Source organism: Brachyhypopomus gauderio, unplaced genomic scaffold (genome assembly GCF_052324685.1).
Source record: "Brachyhypopomus gauderio isolate BG-103 unplaced genomic scaffold, BGAUD_0.2 sc34, whole genome shotgun sequence".
Classification (NCBI taxonomy): domain Eukaryota; kingdom Metazoa; phylum Chordata; class Actinopteri; order Gymnotiformes; family Hypopomidae; genus Brachyhypopomus; species Brachyhypopomus gauderio.
Window position 1 is genome coordinate 3,736,062 of NW_027506866.1, and position 18,068 is coordinate 3,754,129.

The window sequence follows — 18,068 nt, forward strand, 5'->3', positions numbered from 1 at the left end:
AAGCTTCACATATCTCGTCTACTACAAAGAACTACTACATAGCAATATAGAACCTCTGCTCACTATAATGAACTTTTCTCTGAGCATAGGTGTCACGTTGAGGACCCCGGCCCCTCCCTTTTGGGCGTGTGTCTACGTCGTCTACGTCTACTTGTCTGCGTCTGTGGATCTCCGTGGGTGCGGTTGTCTCTTGTGATAATCCGTCTCACCTGTGGCTCATCTCGTAATCACGCGGGGCTTATGTGGTTTGTCTATTTAATGTGCGTTCGCGCAGTGTCCTGTGCTCGTCGTTGTCTGAGTCTACACGTTCGTGTGTGTGTTTGTGTTCTCGTGCGCTATTGCGCAACACTTGTGTAATAAACGTAATGTTGTTGGTCTGAAACCAGCGGACTCATGTCTCGACCGTCTCTCCGGCACCACCGATACAGTAGGCTACATCCCCAAATCATTTAAACATGCAGTCATCAAGCCACTGATGAAAAAAAACTGGTCTTAATCCCCAGGAGCTGTCCAGCAAATCCTACCTGACAGTACTTGTAAACAACAAATGCTCAGAACATACAAAGGTTAAATATGGTGTCCCACAAAGATCTGTATTGGGCCCCATATTGTTCTCATTGTATATGCTACTGCTGGGCACAATCATTCATTGGGCTTCCATTGGTACACAGATGATACTTAGTTGTATGTATCCCCCAATCTAGAAGATGTCAGTACTACTCCCATACTTCGCCTTACCAATAGACGGCGGATTCTGGCAGTCTTGCTAATGCTAGCTCATTGGCCAGATCCTTGGACAGCATCAGCAGCTTTTCAGTGACTTAGGAGATTCGATGGAGGTCCTGTCAAGGCAACAAGTCGAATACCAACGGCAATTGGCAGACATCACGCCAGGCATGAAAGAAATCCACCTGCAGCTTCAAAGGATGGCAAACCCTACTCCTAGCCCTCCCACTCCTGCGGCGGTTATTCAGTCAGCTTTCCCCAGCCCTAACACTGTGAGTAAACCAGACAAGTGTGCTGGCTCTCCTGAGGCGTGCCGGGGTTTTTTGTTGCAATGTGAAATATAATTCAACAACTATCTACCAAGGACTTTTTTATTTCTCGCCTCATAGGAGAGGCATTGGATTGGGCTACGGCTACCTGGGAGAGTAATCAAAATGAGACCTATGATGGGTTCCTGAGTGCATTTAAAGCGGTATTCGAACATCCACATGGGGGAAGATCCTGTGGAGATCTATTAATGAAACTAAAACAGGGCAATCGTTCAGTGGCCTCGCTAGACCAACGCATCTCTTTGACTATACGCATAAACAATCTCTTGCAAGAGCAAAAGAGTAAGCATGCTCATCCTAGGAATCCCCTACCCCGCCAAGATATGCGACCAACCGACGGGAATAGAATGGAAGATCCTATGCAGTGCAACTCTTCCCAAATGACTCCAGAAGAACGGCAGGAATGTAGGGAGGAGGGATTGTGTCTCTATTATGGAAAGAAAGGACACTTCTTAAGTCCTCAGGTTACAGATCCAGCGTCCAAGACTCGGAATACCAGGATGAGTCTGACTCAACTGGAACTGCAAATCCCCGTCTCTTCCCATTGTTCTCATGTCAGTCACTGATATATGTGTGTCCACAGCACTAATAGACTCAGGAGCAGAGGGGAACTTTATGCTTAATTCCCTCGCATTAGGCTCTACAGTTTCCCTTGTACCCCTTTCGCCAACCTATACAGCTCTCTGCCCTAGATGGAACTCCCATAGGTCGGGGATCTGTAAACACAAGAGCAAGTATTTTAATACTTTATTATTTTGAGTATCTCACTCATAGATAGAGAGTAGCAGTTGAGAGTTGAGTTTTACTATCAGTATACAAGAATTTAACACAAAAAGTACAAGGGTAGCAGTGGTCAATTGGTTGTTGGAGGCAGTAAGTAGTTTACAACATCACTGCTACTCTCAGCAGCAAATAATGAGCTTAGCCACTCAGAATGCGTCACACATGGGACAGATGCTGGATTAACACACCCAGCTCTCAGCTCAGGCTTCAAATCCCATGCATGTCTCTCCTTGAAACAATGATCTTTCTGGCTTCAACAGTGTGGGACGAAACTACCTGGTTGATATAAACAACTTTAAGCATTGTTGTTTATTTGTGGTAAGGTATATTGAGGTAAGCGTGACCATGGGGCAATTTGACCCCCAAAAGAAAAGGTATGAAGATATGAAGCTGGATAGTTGAGGCTGTGTGAGACCGTTTCATGTACCAGGACAGGCCTTAGCCAACAAAAGCAGTAATCTTATGTTACTCCCGAATAACAAAGTTGCTGATGACAGAACCTCAGCACATTCCTTCCAGGAGAGTCAAGCAATGCTGGACTCCCTCATGAAGGTAGGTTTCATTTAGTAAATTGATCATACTGATTTTCTTGTCAAATTATGTTGTGTTAATTCTTTAGGTTTTTAATAATCTCATTCACAATTATGCTTGTGAATTGAGAATATCTATTTCACATAACTTGGTTTAGAATTACAAATGTTTAATTATAAATAAATATGTCTGAATTAAAAAATAACATTCAGAATTTACCAAAACACATATATTAAAAATTTTCAGAGGTCCATCTCTGACATGTCCTGTAGTATTAATATGGTGGTCCATAGAGTAATACTAGCATTCAGAATCCATTAAGTTATCATATTGAAGAATTAAATGTATTCATGAATGACACACAAACAGGAGTAACAAACCTTTACTTGATTATACAATCATACAGTAAAAATATATTTACTTTAAGGCAGGGGTGTCCAAACTTTTTGCAGTGAAGGCCAGATTTGGTCAGGTGAATATGTGTGGGGATCATACTGTATGTGTGCGGCTGTGTGCAGTAGAACCCTGGAACTTGACGCTAATTCGTTCCGGAAGGAGCATCGAGAAGTGATGCAGTCGAGTTCCGAATCAATTTTGCCCATAAGAAATAACTGAAAATGATTAATCCAATCCCAACCATCAAGTTGAATTACAATGTTTAAGTCCGTCACACGAATGCCCTTTTTATACTTCTCTATGATCGCCTTTTTCAACTCTATTGTTATTCTGACCATTTTCTCTTCTGATGTTCTGTTATGTCTTTGAGACCCAAAAAAACAACAGAAATGCAGCAAAAGCTTAAAACCCTCAAAATTTTAAAACCCATTGAACAACGCCGCCAACCAGTGGCGTGCACACATAGACATCAAGTGGTGCTAAAGCACCACCAACTCTGCCCTTTATCAACGAAAGTGCCCTTTTGAAACTTCGGTTTTTTGTTTTTTTTTATTTTATTATTATTATCATTTTACTGAGGTCGGTTTGAAATGATTTGAAATGAGCCACCACCTCGCACACACCCGACCTCTCTCTTCCTTTAATGCAGGGGCGGACTGGGAGTTCCTGACAGACTGGCCCACTATATATATATATATATATATATATATATATATATATATATATATATATATATATATATATATAATTTCTGTATGTGTGTATGTATATATATATATGTATGTGTGTGTGTGTGTGTGTGTGTATACTGTATATGAATCTATGCATGGCACGTAGTGTATATGACGGCGTTTATTGTCATATGGACAATATTAATTCCAGCAATAATATGATTACAAAGCCACATAGTGGCTTTTAAATAGTCCATCATAAGACCACCAAACAAGTTGTTTTACGCAAAGTGCATCCTAAAGAACAACCTACAACTCTAACGTGGGTATTTCTTCCTCTTACCTATTTGTGGTGGTTAGTTATAATCTAAGAATTTCAATAGCTTTTAAAAAACGCAGTGCGCAGTGCTCTGGAACCTTTAAGACCGCCACTTGCGTCCGTGTTAACCGTGTTAAGGTAATTTGCCTAGACGTTGCAGAGGCGACAGCAGTACATTTAAAATAACATGTTATCTACAATTTAAACTGCTGTATGTTTTCGTAGTCCGGCCCGGATTTTCTGGGACAAGTTGTTTTTTTTCTTATCTCCGCTGCATACCGTCAGCCCGCATCAGCTGGCCCAGTCCGCGGCCCGGTCCAACTCGTTCATGTGTTTACAGGATCAGTCCACGGCCGCGCTGAGCAGGTTAGTCTAACTGGAGCGGGGGAGGTAATAACACCGTTAAACAGCAGCGTGACTACGGGCCGGGGCCGCAGTGCGCGGCAGTGGCTCCTCCACGGGCCGAGTTAAACCACAGGCGGCCCACCGGGGAAATCCCCGGTAGCAATGTATGCCAGTCCGCCCCTGACCAGATGCGCTGCAGCAGCAGTTCAGTTCAGCGAGTGGAAGGAAGCGTCTTCAGCACAGCACGCACAGTCATAGATAGACTTCTCTATCGGTAAAATCTACCGTTTGCCCTCTAAGCCCAACGTGAAATCATTTTCTTGTGCAGTAAAATGTCTCATACAGCACCAAACTACTAAGCATTTTTAGCCGACTGGTCACCTGATAAACTAGTCGCTTTAGCCCAAATCAATGAAAGATAACGTGAGGACGACCACATACAAATAAATTGAGTTAGTAATTCCAAAATATATGCAACAAGGCCTGCAGACAGTGGAGGGTAAACAGAAGTTAACTGAAGGACTTAACAATGACTGTATATAGTTAATATTGGATATGAATTTTATCAGTTGGCTGCGTGACTTTTCTACATTGAAAACTCACGTTTAGAGAATGTTACAAAATAAAATGTCAAATTTCATTCAACATGTGCTTGTAATTTTTTTTATAATTAAGTGTTCCATGTGCGCTAAAAAGTGCCCTTCACCCCCCCAGCACTTGCCCCCCCAAATGTCTGTGCACGCCACTGCCGCCAACTAACGCCAACTAGCAGCATGTGACCGAAGCACAAACTGTAGGCCTATTCTGTTTACAAAATTCATATGAGTCAGGTCGGATTCTGAAGTTTTGTTCAAGCTCCGAGAAAAAAAAACTTCTCAAAATTTTGCGTCGACCTCCGAATATGTCAAGTACCGAAGCGGTCGAGTTTTGGGGTTCTACTGTACACTGCCATCTTCAGGTGAAATATAAAATGCTGCAGTCAATAGAGAACTGTTGGAATTTTGGTTGGTGGAAATTTGGACGCAGGCCGCATTTGGCAATAGAGTCAACAGAGGCTGTGGGCCAGTGAAAATTTGAATGCGGGGCCGCACTTGTTTTTTAGCAGGGGTGTCCAAAGTGCGGCCCAAAATTTCATGTCCTCTTATCAGGGGACAACCTCTTGCAGTCTTGCTGAAATAGACTTCTTATTCTAAAACAGACATCACATCCTAAAATAGTCCTCTCATCTTAAAATAGTTATTCCATCCTGAAATAGACCTCCCATCCTAAAATAGGCCTTTCATGAAAAGCAGATTATTAGTAATATTGGACCCACATACCAATATCATGTGGAATGTTATCAGGATGATGTTAAATTACATATGTACATACTTTTTACTTCATATGTTTTTCAACAATCAATTACATTACCTACCAGTTTATGAATTAATTAAGATATCATCTGTCTAATTATATTTCAGGTAAACTAAGAAGCTTTGACACCTTGCAGTGTTTGACCAAATGCAACTGCTTTCACCCAAACACCATACAAAATGCTTGAAAACTCAAAGAACAGTTTCCTTATTCAGTTCTTGCGTTTGCTAGATCACTCACATCTGGTCAATAGTGAGACCTATTGAAGCCAATGAAGTATATAACAAACTGCATATATAACAAACTGCAATGTGTCACAGTATAACTCCCTTCGGATGTGTCTATGTTCTTATGTTCGTCCACATATGGCTGTTTCCATGTGTGTCTTGGTATGTGTGTTCATCTATGTCGTTAGTGTTGTTCGCTTTATTCATCGCACCTTGTTTGGTCTGCGTCATGTGTTCGATTTGCAACGTATGTGTTGTCAGCGTTCATTGTCAGTCTCAGTGTGATCACTGTATGTTTGTGAGATTTATGTGCATTTCAAAAATAAAAACGAAACTAAATGACGCTCATAAATTTCTAACGTGTGATTGCTCAACCCAACATATTTCAGTTGGATATTGCAGATGTCTGCTATGACATCTTTTACAGTGTCATCAGCTCAATGATAGGCCTACTAATTTTACACATTACAATAAAAAGTATACTTTTTACTGTAATGTGTAAAATTAGTAGGCCTAATAGTTTTTTAATTATGATGTTAATTTTTGGTCTGGATTATCTGGTCTGGAGTTGTTCCTGGCCTATGTTCCCATGATGCTTTATTTATGCAACCTTCCAAAGATTCGCTATGTAACTAAAAGCCTTTATTTATGTTCTGTTTCTTCTTTGAGCATACAGGTGGTGGCATGTTACCGGCACTTGGCTTCCTGCATGGGCAGCAGCACAGACTGTGCCAGGCTGAGGTATAAGCTTCAACAGACATGCAAATGTGGCCAGACACTTCTCCAGTTCTGCCATGACCACCTAACAGCACGGCTGCGGGACAGATCCCTTCCCAACCAGGAGAGGAGGGAAGCTGAGCTGCAGTGGGTGGTCTTCTCTTCCTGCCTAGAGCTTTTTCACACAGATATGTGCAAGGTCTACCACATGGGCCACAGTTTCTCTATGACAAACAGCAGCAGCCGGGTGCAGACTGGTATGCAGGGTAAGGGAACACAAACACGTGCCCATGTAACTGGCCATGACTCTGTGACTTTACACTTGGATTTTTTTTCTTTGGATTTTTCACATAATCCACACGTACTTTAAAGTAATATATATATACACACTATATTGCCAAAAGTATTCGCTCACCTTTCTTGACTGACACATGAGCTTAAGTCCACTCTTTGCAGCTAGAACAAGTGACATCCCATTCCTAATCCATAGGGTTCAACAACACTCTTCTGAGAAGGCTGTCCATAAGGTTTAGGAGTGTGTTTATGGCAGGGGTGTCAAACTCATTTTGGTTTGGGGGCCACATACAACTTAATCGGATCTTAAGGGGGCCAGACCAGTAAATTCATTCAAAAATTACATGGAACTAACAATAATTTTTTTTTCTTTGTATTAGTGCAAAGAAGTAAATTATAAAAATCTTTATTTGAAACGAATTGTCATTTTACTAAATATATTATGAACAACTTTTTACTTTTACTTTTTAAGAAAAGTATGTGCAATTTCAACAAAACTGTTACTCAGTTTAACATTTATTTAAGTGCATTATGCATTAAAACTGATAACAGTGACATTTTCCACATCTGGGAAGCAATTCTGAACACACGAACTGACTCCGTACTGTTACGGTGAGGCGGCCCCCTACCGGTCGCTTCCGTCCACAGCGGCTGTTGTTGTTGTTGTTTTGTTACGTCGTGTGCGTCCCTCAGGTGGGCGGAGCCCGTGATCCGTCTCACCTGAGGGTTGTTTGTTTGCCTATATATGTCTTGTCTTTGTACCAGTTGACCACTGGTCATTATATCCTTAATTTGGAACTATTGCACGGGTTTTTGGTTTGCGCACTTTTAATTTTGCGCAATTAAACCATCCTTTTTCCCTGAGACTTGGCATGATCACTTCCTTTTTAGTCGCTCACCCTGCCCATCACAGAATGACCAGCCACCTTTCGGAAGCCGCTAGTCTCTTTTTCTTTAAGAGCTAGTTCCGCCGTGCTTTCGTGTTTGTGGCGCGGCAAGGACCAGGGCGTCTTCCCTGGGAAGACTCTTCATGTTTCGTGGGAGGTAAAATGTGTGTACATGTTGACGGATGTGTGGATCAGTGTGCGTGCTCGCTGTGTTTCATGTTGAATGTTTTATGTGTGACGCGCGTGCCGCTCCTCACCGTCGCCTTGCTCCCCGTTTTGTCTTGTGTTTCATGTGGGGAGCGACTGCGAACATGAGCAGCGAGTCACTGTGTGTGCATATGTAGAGTGCGCATTTGTGGGTCCCGTCTGTTTGTTTGTACACCGTTTTTGTTTGTTTGTCTAGTATTTGCGTGTGTGTTTTGTCCTCGCGTGTAAGTGAAATGTTGCGTGTAATTCCACACATGCTCCCCCCCTAAATGTGTGTTTGGGGGGGACCGGTTGTGGTCCCGTGCCACTGGGTATGGCACGGAGGGCGTCTGAGGCGAGTTTGTGTTTTGTGTTGGTGTGTGGTTGGGTGTGAGTGTGTGTGTGTTTTCTGTGCAGGTGCTTCTCCCTGGCGGTGTTCCTGGACCTTGTGGGGGTCTCCACCTGGCAGGAGCCCCCTTATGTTGTGGGGTGACCGGAGCCCGGTCATAAAGAGCCCCTCCCTAGAGGGCTGGGGCCCCCGGATGATTGGGGACCATAGGGCTCCGGTCTGAGAAGCTCCTGCTGAGGATGGAGATCCTCCCTCCTGCTCGGGGTGACCAGGAGGCCCTTGGGGCTGCTCCCCAGCCCGCAACGGGGGGTGCTCTGGCCCTCGGTCTCTGGCACTCCTGGGTTGGGTGGAGGAGTCCACCTTGCAGTGAGGGGCCCCAGGAGGGGTTGGCTCCCCAGGAGGCTGGGGTGACCCCTAGCAGAAGGCAGGGGTCAGCTCTGGGAGGAGGTAGGTCCAGGAGGTGACGTAGCCACGCCTTGGAGAGGTAACCTGCACACACACACATACACTAGGGACAATAAAGGAGCCGTAGCTCCTCGTCCTCACACCTGTGGGGTTAACCGGCTGAAGGCCGGTTAGGGCGTGAGGGCCCTGTGACCGACCAGGGCGTGGTTATGTGTTGTTGACGGGCCAGTTGGTCCAGGGTCCCGCCCAGGGAGGTGAGCTAATTAATGTTTTATGTTTTGTGTTTCAGCTCCTGGACTGCAGGGGGAGTGTCCCTGCCTTGTCCCTACCTTCCTGCCCCTTCGTGTTTTGTGTGCAGCCCCTGTGTGCCACACACCCAGTGGAGGGGAGTGCGGCTTGGTGGGGGGGTCTGTCATGGTGAGGCGGCCCCCTACCGGTCGCCTCCGTCCACAGCGGCTGTTGTTGTTGTTTTGTTACGTCGTGTGCGTCCCTCAGGTGGGCGGAGCCCGTGATCCGTCTCACCTGAGGGTCGTTTGTTTGCCTATATATATCTTGTCTTTGTACCAGTTGACCGCTGGTCATTATATCCTTAATTTGGAACTATTGCACAGGTTTTTGGTTTGCACACTTTCAATTAAACCATCCTTTTTATGGAGTCAAATTAGGGACTTTAATGGTGACGAAAAAAAAATTATATCGCAAATATAAGATTAGCATTTTGCATTTTACGTTCCTAATTTGTTTCTGCAATACTTTCTCCCTTTTGCGTTTCTTTCTTTTGTTTGCGCGTTTGTTTGAACGTTCACAGCACGCCTTTCGCTCTTGGCCACGCCTCTTTCCCCGCCCCCACACAGAGGGTAAAACCGGAGCAAAGAAAAGAGAGAAGCGCAAAAAAAAAATTTTGAACGTAAAATGCGAGACGCAAAGAAAAGCAGTGACGCGCAAACAAAAGAAAGAAACGCAAAAGGGAGAAAGTATTGCAAAACAAAAGCAGCAACATAAAATGTGAAACACAAAGAAAAGAAAGAAACGCAAAAGAGGGAAAGTATTGCAGAAACAAATTAGGAACGTAAAATGCAAAATGCTAATCTTATATTTGCGATATTATTTTTTTTTCGTCACCATTAAAGACCCTAATTTGACTCCATACCTTTTTCCCTGAGACTTGGCGTGATCGCTTCCTTTTTAGTTTTTAGACCCTGCCCGTCACACATACACTTAAAATGTGTTTTAAACACACTCATAACATATGGCTTGCATAAGAAATAATATTTTACTTAGCAAAACTCTGTTACTGACTTTTTTGACAAAGACTTAAGAGTGCCAGGGTCAACAGAAAAAGTGGGTAAAGCATTAGAACTGACTAAAACCCTAGCGGACAATATAGGAACTGCAGATTTTAAATACAATTCAGTTTATTCGTTACTTCTTTAATAATGCAAGTTTATTCCATGGGCTGGACTGAACCCCCAGGCGGGCTTTGACCATACAGGTGGTGGCATGTTACTGTCATGGTACGGTGGGCCCCCTACTGGTCGCCTCCGTCCACAGCGGCAGTTGTCCTGGGGGGTATTCCAAGAATACCCGGGTAAGTTAACTCAGAATTCACGGAAACTCGAGGTTTTCCGTTCCAGAAACTGAGCTTAGAGAGAACCTGAGTCAGTTACTATAGCAACTTATGCTCTGAAGCTAACCTGCTTGCTGGCAGGTTAACTTGTACCTAAACCAGAGTTACAAACATGTCATCATGACGTGTCCTTTCCTCGAGGATCATGTGGATATTGAAGCTCAGTTTATTCGCCAAATATTCATAGGCCTAAAATCATTTTCGGATTATTTTTCAATGAGCGTTATCATTTTTCGGGACAATCCATTACTTACATCAATAACATTATTAAGCGTCACATTTCAAATATTACACATCGCAGATCAGCCCTCAATTTTCTCCAGATTTTTATACATCCCTCTTCGTTTTTTGCTAGTGGAAGTTTTCTTTATAGTGTAGGAGATGCGGAACCTGTCAGCAAAGCTACTGTATGTCGGTCTGTCCGAAAAGTATGTCTGGCATTAAAACGACTAGTGCCCATTTTTGTGGTGTTTCCTGGGCATAAGCCAGTTATGGACATCAAAGAGGAATTCCACAGCATCGTTGGTTTGTCTTTAATTCACACGGACAATAAAGAAATTAAGCAAAGGAAAAGCAATATATAATGAACTTCACTCCATTTACATTTTAAGGATTTCCTAGAGTGATCGGCTGCATTGATGGAACCCACATATGCTACATATTACAGCACCATTAGAACATGAAGGCGATTACATAAACAGAAAATCCATCCCAAGCCGGAGTGGCTAATCGGGAGATTCGGAAGAATTCCCGATGGGCTGGCTCATGTCAGTCTCTAGTTTGGGCCGATTGGGAGGGAAAATAATTTTGGGCTGGATTTGGGCATGAAACTCCCGGGCTGAAAAAGGGGCCGACTCCGGCCCTGAATCCATCCATAGCATTAATGTACAGGTACTAACCTTTATAACCCCTAATGAATAATGTACTTTAATGGTAACAAAAATAACGTAGATGTTATAACTGACCGTTCTACTCCCCATGAAGATCATATGTGATGCCTCCCACCTCATCACAAATGTTGAAGCCAGATGGCCAGGATCCGTGTGTAACGCTCGCAGAAAGGATGCACGACGAGCGTTGCAAGGTGTAACATACAACGTTTATTTATGACAAACACGTAAAGCCCAGCACAAACGGTGCAAGCACGCAGACGCGTATGCTTGCACGGGCATGAACTTTAGACAAAGACGAGCACAAGACACGGCGCGAACGCACATTAAATAGGTGATTAACACAGACCCTCGTGATCTCGAGACAAGGCACAGGTGAGACTACGAACACGCTCACAAACAACCCACACCCACGGAACTACTAATATGGACATAACAGCACGCAGACGACATAGCGGCACGCCCACAGGGAAGGGTCCGGAGCTGTGACTGTGACAGAACCCTCCACCAGGGGCTCGCTACTCCCGGAGCGTCCCGCGCAGCTGGAAAGCCCCGAACCAACACCAAAGGGCAGGTCCGGAGCCGCCGAGTTCACGTCGAGCCTCCGAGAGCCGTCTCCCCCGATGGTGGAAACCGCCGCAAACAGCTCTAAAACACCCTCCTTGGGAAGACAGGGGAGAAAACATTAAACAAAGGCACGAGTACAAACACGCACACCGGTACAGGAAACACGAAGGGCACAAATGGGAACAGTGGGTTCGGGAGACACATAGGGACAGACAGAATCACAGGAACACACACATTCATCCCCGGAACCAGGCCTCCCGCCTTGTGCGACGCCTGTAGCGGCGAGAAAGCCCCGGGGGCTGGAGATGCCGTAGATGGCGGTACTCCGCCCGCCTGTTCCGCCCGCTCACCGCCGAGTGCCGCACGGCTGGCGGACACGCAAGGTGCAGCGCGACTGGTCGACCGCTTGGGGGTGGCACCTCTGGCGGACGTGCAAGGTGCAGCGTGACTGGTCGACCGCTTGGGGGCGGCACCTCTGGCGGACGCGCAAGGTGCAGCGCGACTGGTCGACCGCTTGGGGGTGGCACCTCTGACGGACGCGCAAGGTGCAGCGCGACTGGTCGACCGCTTGGGGGCGGCACCTCTGGCGGACGTGCAAGGTGCAGCGCGACTGGTCGACCGCTTGGGGGTGGCCCATCTGGCGGACGCGTGAGGTGCAGCGCGACTGGTCGACCGCTTGGGGGTGGCCCATCTGGCGGACGCGCGAGGTGCAGCGCGACCGGCGGGTCCGCGGTTCACTCCTCCGCCAGGCCAGCCTCCTCCGGATCCGGTATCGGGGGTGGTGTCCATCGCCGGCATCTCCTCTTCGGCCACGCTCCAGTCCATGGACTGTGCGGGGGTCTCGCATCGGGAGTGGTCCATGGGCTCCTCCCCACAGGAGTCCCTACTCACCGAAGTGGGCGGACTGTCCGGTCCACTCCTATCCCCTTTTTAAATGGTCAGGAGCGAACTCGCTGACCGGAGACTCTCCCCCTCACTCTCCTCGCCCTGCTCTTCCTCTCCTGACGGGGCTGAGTACCACGACGGAGGGGGACTGGTGACCTCCTTCTCTTCGTCATCGGAGTGCTCAGTGTACTCTGACCACTCAGACGGCGGAGGGCTGGTGTCTTCCTTCTCCTCGCCGTAGTACATGGTCGGCGCGGAGTAGACTGATGGCGTGGGGCTGGTCTCCCTCTCCTCATCTGACGTCGGGGAAGCCTCTGACGTGGGGGAAGGGCAGCTGGTCTCACCCTCACTCTCCTCCTCTCCGGAGTCCTCACTCCCGAACTCATCTTCGGGGGGAGTGAGGGCAAAGGCGCCTACCCCCACCATAAACGGTTCAGTCTCCTCCAGGTCCGCCGGGGGGAAGGTCCCTTCTGCTCAGTGCCTCTCGCTCCATACCCTGCTCGCGGCCAGTCGGAAGTACTCCGCTTCCTCCTCGTCCTCCGCCGCCTGAACTTGGCGCAATAGGCACGCGCAGACGGGGTCCTGCAGCATCACCTCCTCCGGGTCTGGTACCTCGTGGCGACGCGCAGGGGAAGAGGCGTGACGTCGTTTAGCCTTCTTCTTGCCCTTCTTGCGTGCCGACATGTATCCTGGCATTGTAGGGGCTCGTCTTTCTGTAACGCTCGCAGAAAGGATGCACAACGAGCGTTGCAAGGTGCAACATACAACGTTTATTTATGACAAACACGTAAAGCCCAGCACAAACGGTGCAAGCACGCAGACGCGTATGCTTGCACGGGCATGAACTTTAGACAAAGACGAGCACAAGACACTGCGCGAACGCACATTAAATAGGTGATTAACACAGACCCTCGTGATCTCGAGACAAGGCACAGGTGAGACTACGAACACGCTCACAAACAACCCACACCCATGGAACTACTAATATGGACATAACAGCACGCAGACGACATAGCGGCACGCCCACAGGGAAGGGTCCGGAGCTGTGACCGTGACACCGTGTATGATTCCACACTGTACAACAAATGTGAACAGAGCAGGCCTGCGGTAATTTTGCTAGTTGTTCACATGCAGTGTAATAGTTAAATCATTGCAAACCCTAGTGCGATTTTACACAACATTGAAACCACCCCCCCCCCCCCCACCATGTAACCTTTTAATATACATTACTGTCAAATTGACTGTTAAGTTTCATTATTTCATTTTTCCTGTAAATAAATATATTTTAGAATATATTTTAAGAATAAGATATAGTTATGTACAACCATACCACTTTGTACTATATTCTTATAGGCCTACTTCATATTTATCTGATGCCATGTGTGTTTCACACCACTCAGATTAGACCTGGAATTAGTAAGTTTTCAATTTAAAAAATATTTTAAACCTCAATTGTAACAACGGGTGCAGCGTGAAGGACGAGACACGGATCCTTGGTTTTAGCAACCGACGTCACTGCTTTATTTAAACGTGTTGCACAAGACAGCGCACGAAGAAACACGTAACACTCACAACGTGTAAACTCAGACAAAGACAAGCACAAGACGTTGCGCGAATGCACATTAAATAGGTGGCGAACACCTACCCAAGTGATCTCGAGACAAGGCACAGGTGCGACTACGAACACGCTCACAAACAACCCACACCCACGGAAGTACATACATGGACATAACGACACGCAGACAACGAAACGGCACGCCCACAGGGAAGGGTCCGGAGCTGTGACCGTGACATCAATACAGTATTATAAATTTGGAGAATATAATAATATAATTGCACCCTTCTGCTAAATATAAAAATATATATTTCACTCACGCATTAACTCTGTTGGCAATTATGGACAATTTAGACATTATCCCTTACATGTCTAAATTGTTCTTCTGTCTAAATTGTTGTCATTGGCATGGTGACCGGCATCGGCCAGAAGAGGATGCGTTCCCCCCCTGAGTCTTGGTTCCTCTCAAGGTTTCTTCCTCATGCCCTTAGGGAGTTTTTCCTTGCCACTGTCGCCCTTGGCTTGCTCACTGGGGGCTAGGACTCAGACACTTGTAAAGCTGCTTTGTGACAACAACTGTTGTAAAAAGCGCTATATAAATAAAATTTGATTGATTAATTGATTTTTTGACATGCTGACTGCCTGTCTCTAGCTGCTTCCACAGTATTACATTTACGTGTAATAATATCTAAATATTCTGCATACACAGTCATTAATACTTCAAGCTACAGTGGTGTGAAATACGATGCTCGGCTGATTTTCGCATTTAACTCCATGATAAATCTTATTTATCTGTGTTCCATTAAGAATGCCTTTTATAGTTACACGTGAACGTGCTTCTGTCTGGGTCAACATACTCAGAGTTGAGCGACCCTGATTACTTTAACTCCGATCAGCCGTTTTGGAACCGAAAACTCTGAGTATGTCAGATCGGGGTAAGACAACTCAGAGTTCAGTGTTAAGTTTAAAGTTTGTTAAACCCGCTTTCTGGAATAGCCCCCTGGTGTTGTGGTTGTCGTGTTTGTCCCTCAGTTGGGCGGGGCCTGCAATCCGTCTCACCTGAGGGTCGTTTGTTTGTCTATATATGTCTTGTCTTTGTACCAGTTGACCGCTAGTTATTATATCCTTCATTTGGATCAAGTCACGGGTTTTTGGTTTGCGCACTTTTCATATTAAACCATCCTTTTCCCCTGAGACTTGGCTTCCTTTTTATTTCGCTCACCCTGCCCGTCACAGTTACCAGCACTTGGCCTCCACGGATCGTATGTTTGACACCCCTGGCTTATGGGGATTTTTGACCATTCTGGCTCTCAGTCTTCACTCTAAGTAATCCCAAAGGCTTTGCTTTGCTTTGCTTTGTGCACTGGTGCACAGTCATGTTGGAAGAGGAAGGGGCCAGCTCCAAACTCTTCCCACAAAGTTGGGAGCATTGAATTGTCCAAAATATGCCTTTCATTGAAACTAAGGGGCCAAGCCCAGCTACTGAAAAACAATCCCACAACATAATCCCCCCTTCACCAAACTTTACACTTGGCACTTTACAAGTGCCATTCATCAAATTTGTTCATCAGATTGCCAGATGGAGAAGCGCGATTTGTCACTCCAGAGAACACGCCTCCACTGCGTCCAGTGACGGCGTGCTTTACACCACTGCATCCGATGCTTTGCATTGCATTTGGTCATGTATGGTTTGTATGCAGCTGCTCGACCATGGACCTCTGTGCACTGTTCTTGAGCTAATCTGAAGGCCACATGAAGTTTGGATGTCTGTAGTGATTGACACTGTAGAAAGTTGGCAACTTCTTCATACTATGCACTTCAGCATCCGCTGAAGTTGCGCCATCAGTTTACATGGCCTACCACTTTGCGGCTTCCAAACACTTCCATTTTCTTATAATACAGCTGACTGTTGACTGTGGAATATGTAAAGGAGTGAGGGAATTTCCTGACTGGATTTGTTGCACAGGTGGCATCCTATCACAGTTCCACACTGGAATTCACTGAGCTCCTGAAAGTGACCCATTCTTTCACTAATGTGTCTGCATGATTAGGTGCTTAATTTTATACATATTTTTGGCAATATAGTCTATGTATGTATAGCATGTTTAGATCCAAGAAGTTCCATATGTTCTCTCCCCACACTCCATCATATGAATTGTAACATCAATAACATTTATTAAAGTGGATAAGTGTTGGGTTTAATTTATGTAAAGCTTTTTTCTGTTTTGAGGGACATTGTATGTTTGCTTGCCTGTTTGATCAATTGATTGATCGGCTGATTGTCTATGACATGCAGGAGGCATGGCTAAAGTAGCAGCCCGTGCCCTGATCTTGCCAGAGATGCAGGCGGTGGCCAGCATGCAGGCATCCAGTACAGAGGACCTGGAGCAGACTCAGCTGGAGGAGGAGATGGCACGGGTGTACTGCACCTTGCAGGACATGGAGCTGAAGGTGAACGTGCTGCCCTGGACGGTGGAGGCGAGCGGGCCTCTCTACGCCTCACTCAGCAGTGGCAGCAGCTCGTTGTCACTCCTGTCTATAGATGAGGAGGCACCCGGTGGCTTGTGCACCTGCCATGGCTGCCTACCCGTGATGCTGCTGCTGTGTTGTGGGGCTACCGTGGCCGTGGTGCTGTCAGTCAGCATGGTGCTCTTGGCCTGAGACAGGTGGAGTCTACCAGTGTTCTGCATGCAAGCAATTGATTGGATCCTGAATGAATTATCTCCAGAATTGATCTCCAGATCAATGATCCTGCAGGAAGATGACTGGACAGTACAGGTTAAGGCAAAAAATAACATGGTTACAAAACACACATAGAACAGAAATTGTTGTAATAAATATACAAGTAAGGGGGTTTGGTCAATAGGGTTGTACTTGTAAGTAATGATGATCATGATGATATTCATTGTCAGATCAAATCTGAAATTTGTCTTGCATACAAACAGTAGCTCCGTTAACACATTAACATCACAACGCATAGGACACAGATATTATACAATACATGCACCATTTACTCATATTTCAACACCTTTTATAGTTATGGAAAAAGGTGTTGAAGTACAAATAAATGGTGCAAGTTCAAGGAAAAGTTGGAAACATACGTAGTTGCAGGAGATAGTTTTAATAAAACTAAACAACACTAAATCAAGACAGTTCATTCAATTAATTTTTTGTAAATAACAGTAAATTTAGACAGGGGAAGAAGACATTCATTACAGTATTGTAAATGACAGTAATTTAAATTTTTTTCAACTAACTTTTTTTCAAAAGGCTCAGGAAATGAGAGACCACGTGATTATTATTAATGCCTTTTCTTCTATACTGGTCTAAAACATCCATATATATATATATATATATATATATATATATATATATATATATATATATATATATATATATATATATATATATATATATTAAATATTATTACTTCCATGTGAAGTGGTCATCAGTCTTCTTTGCCTCGCATGTTATTTTAAGTGTCCAGTAGGTGGCACTGTCGTGAGAGGTAGTATATGACAGTTTCCTCGTGCATGTATATCACAGGTGCCAAATGTGGCCGCGTCATTTTATGTGCCCCGTGAGAAAAAGTGAGCAAAAACTACATTTCCCACGATTATGTTACCCGCGAAGTGACGGCATCTCGACACTGCAGTGTTTCCATATCGATGCGATTTTCCCAATAACAGTAATTGGAAAATATAAATAATGATCCCAAAATGTCCAGGAAGAGAAACATTGATGCAGATAGAAGGGTGTTTCAAGAAGGGTGGGAAAGCGATGTTTGCACCTCAAGGAGAAAAACGGGTATGAAGCGGTGGCGGATGTCAAAGAGTAGCCTACAATATGTCGGCATTTTGTGACCAAACACGGAGCTAAGTATGCCAAAATTAACCATCAAGAAAAACGACGAATTGTCAATGAATTAAAAAGCAAACTGCGTTCGCAGCAGAATGTGTTCACAACCACAAACGAAACGGCAGTAAAAGCTGCTTTGTTGTGGCTAAAGAAATCGCCGCGCTTCAG

General features: G+C 45.3%; 1 protein-coding gene across 1 annotated transcript; it reads left to right on the forward strand.

The window, feature by feature from the left end:
• The first annotated feature begins 1,983 nt into the window (after positions 1–1,983).
• Positions 1,984–17,262, forward strand: rgs9bp (regulator of G protein signaling 9 binding protein). The gene is made up of 3 exons (XM_076984845.1): positions 1,984–2,390; positions 6,357–6,663; positions 16,339–17,262. Exons 1-3 carry the CDS (start codon positions 2,301–2,303, stop codon positions 16,701–16,703), a joined length of 762 nt encoding a protein of 253 aa, XP_076840960.1. The 5' UTR covers positions 1,984–2,300; the 3' UTR covers positions 16,704–17,262.
• The last annotated feature ends 806 nt before the right edge of the window (positions 17,263–18,068 follow it).

Bases quoted from the DNA above. Each gene is read 5' to 3' on its own strand.
- rgs9bp (XM_076984845.1), top strand. From the start codon at position 2,301: ATGTTACTCCCGAATAACAAAGTTGCTGATGACAGAACCTCAGCACAT. The intron at 2,391-6,356 runs GTAGGTTTCATT...TTGAGCATACAG, and splicing joins TGCTGGACTCCCTCATGAAG to GTGGTGGCATGTTACCGGCA. The intron at 6,664-16,338 runs GTAAGGGAACAC...TATGACATGCAG, and splicing joins GGTGCAGACTGGTATGCAGG to GAGGCATGGCTAAAGTAGCA.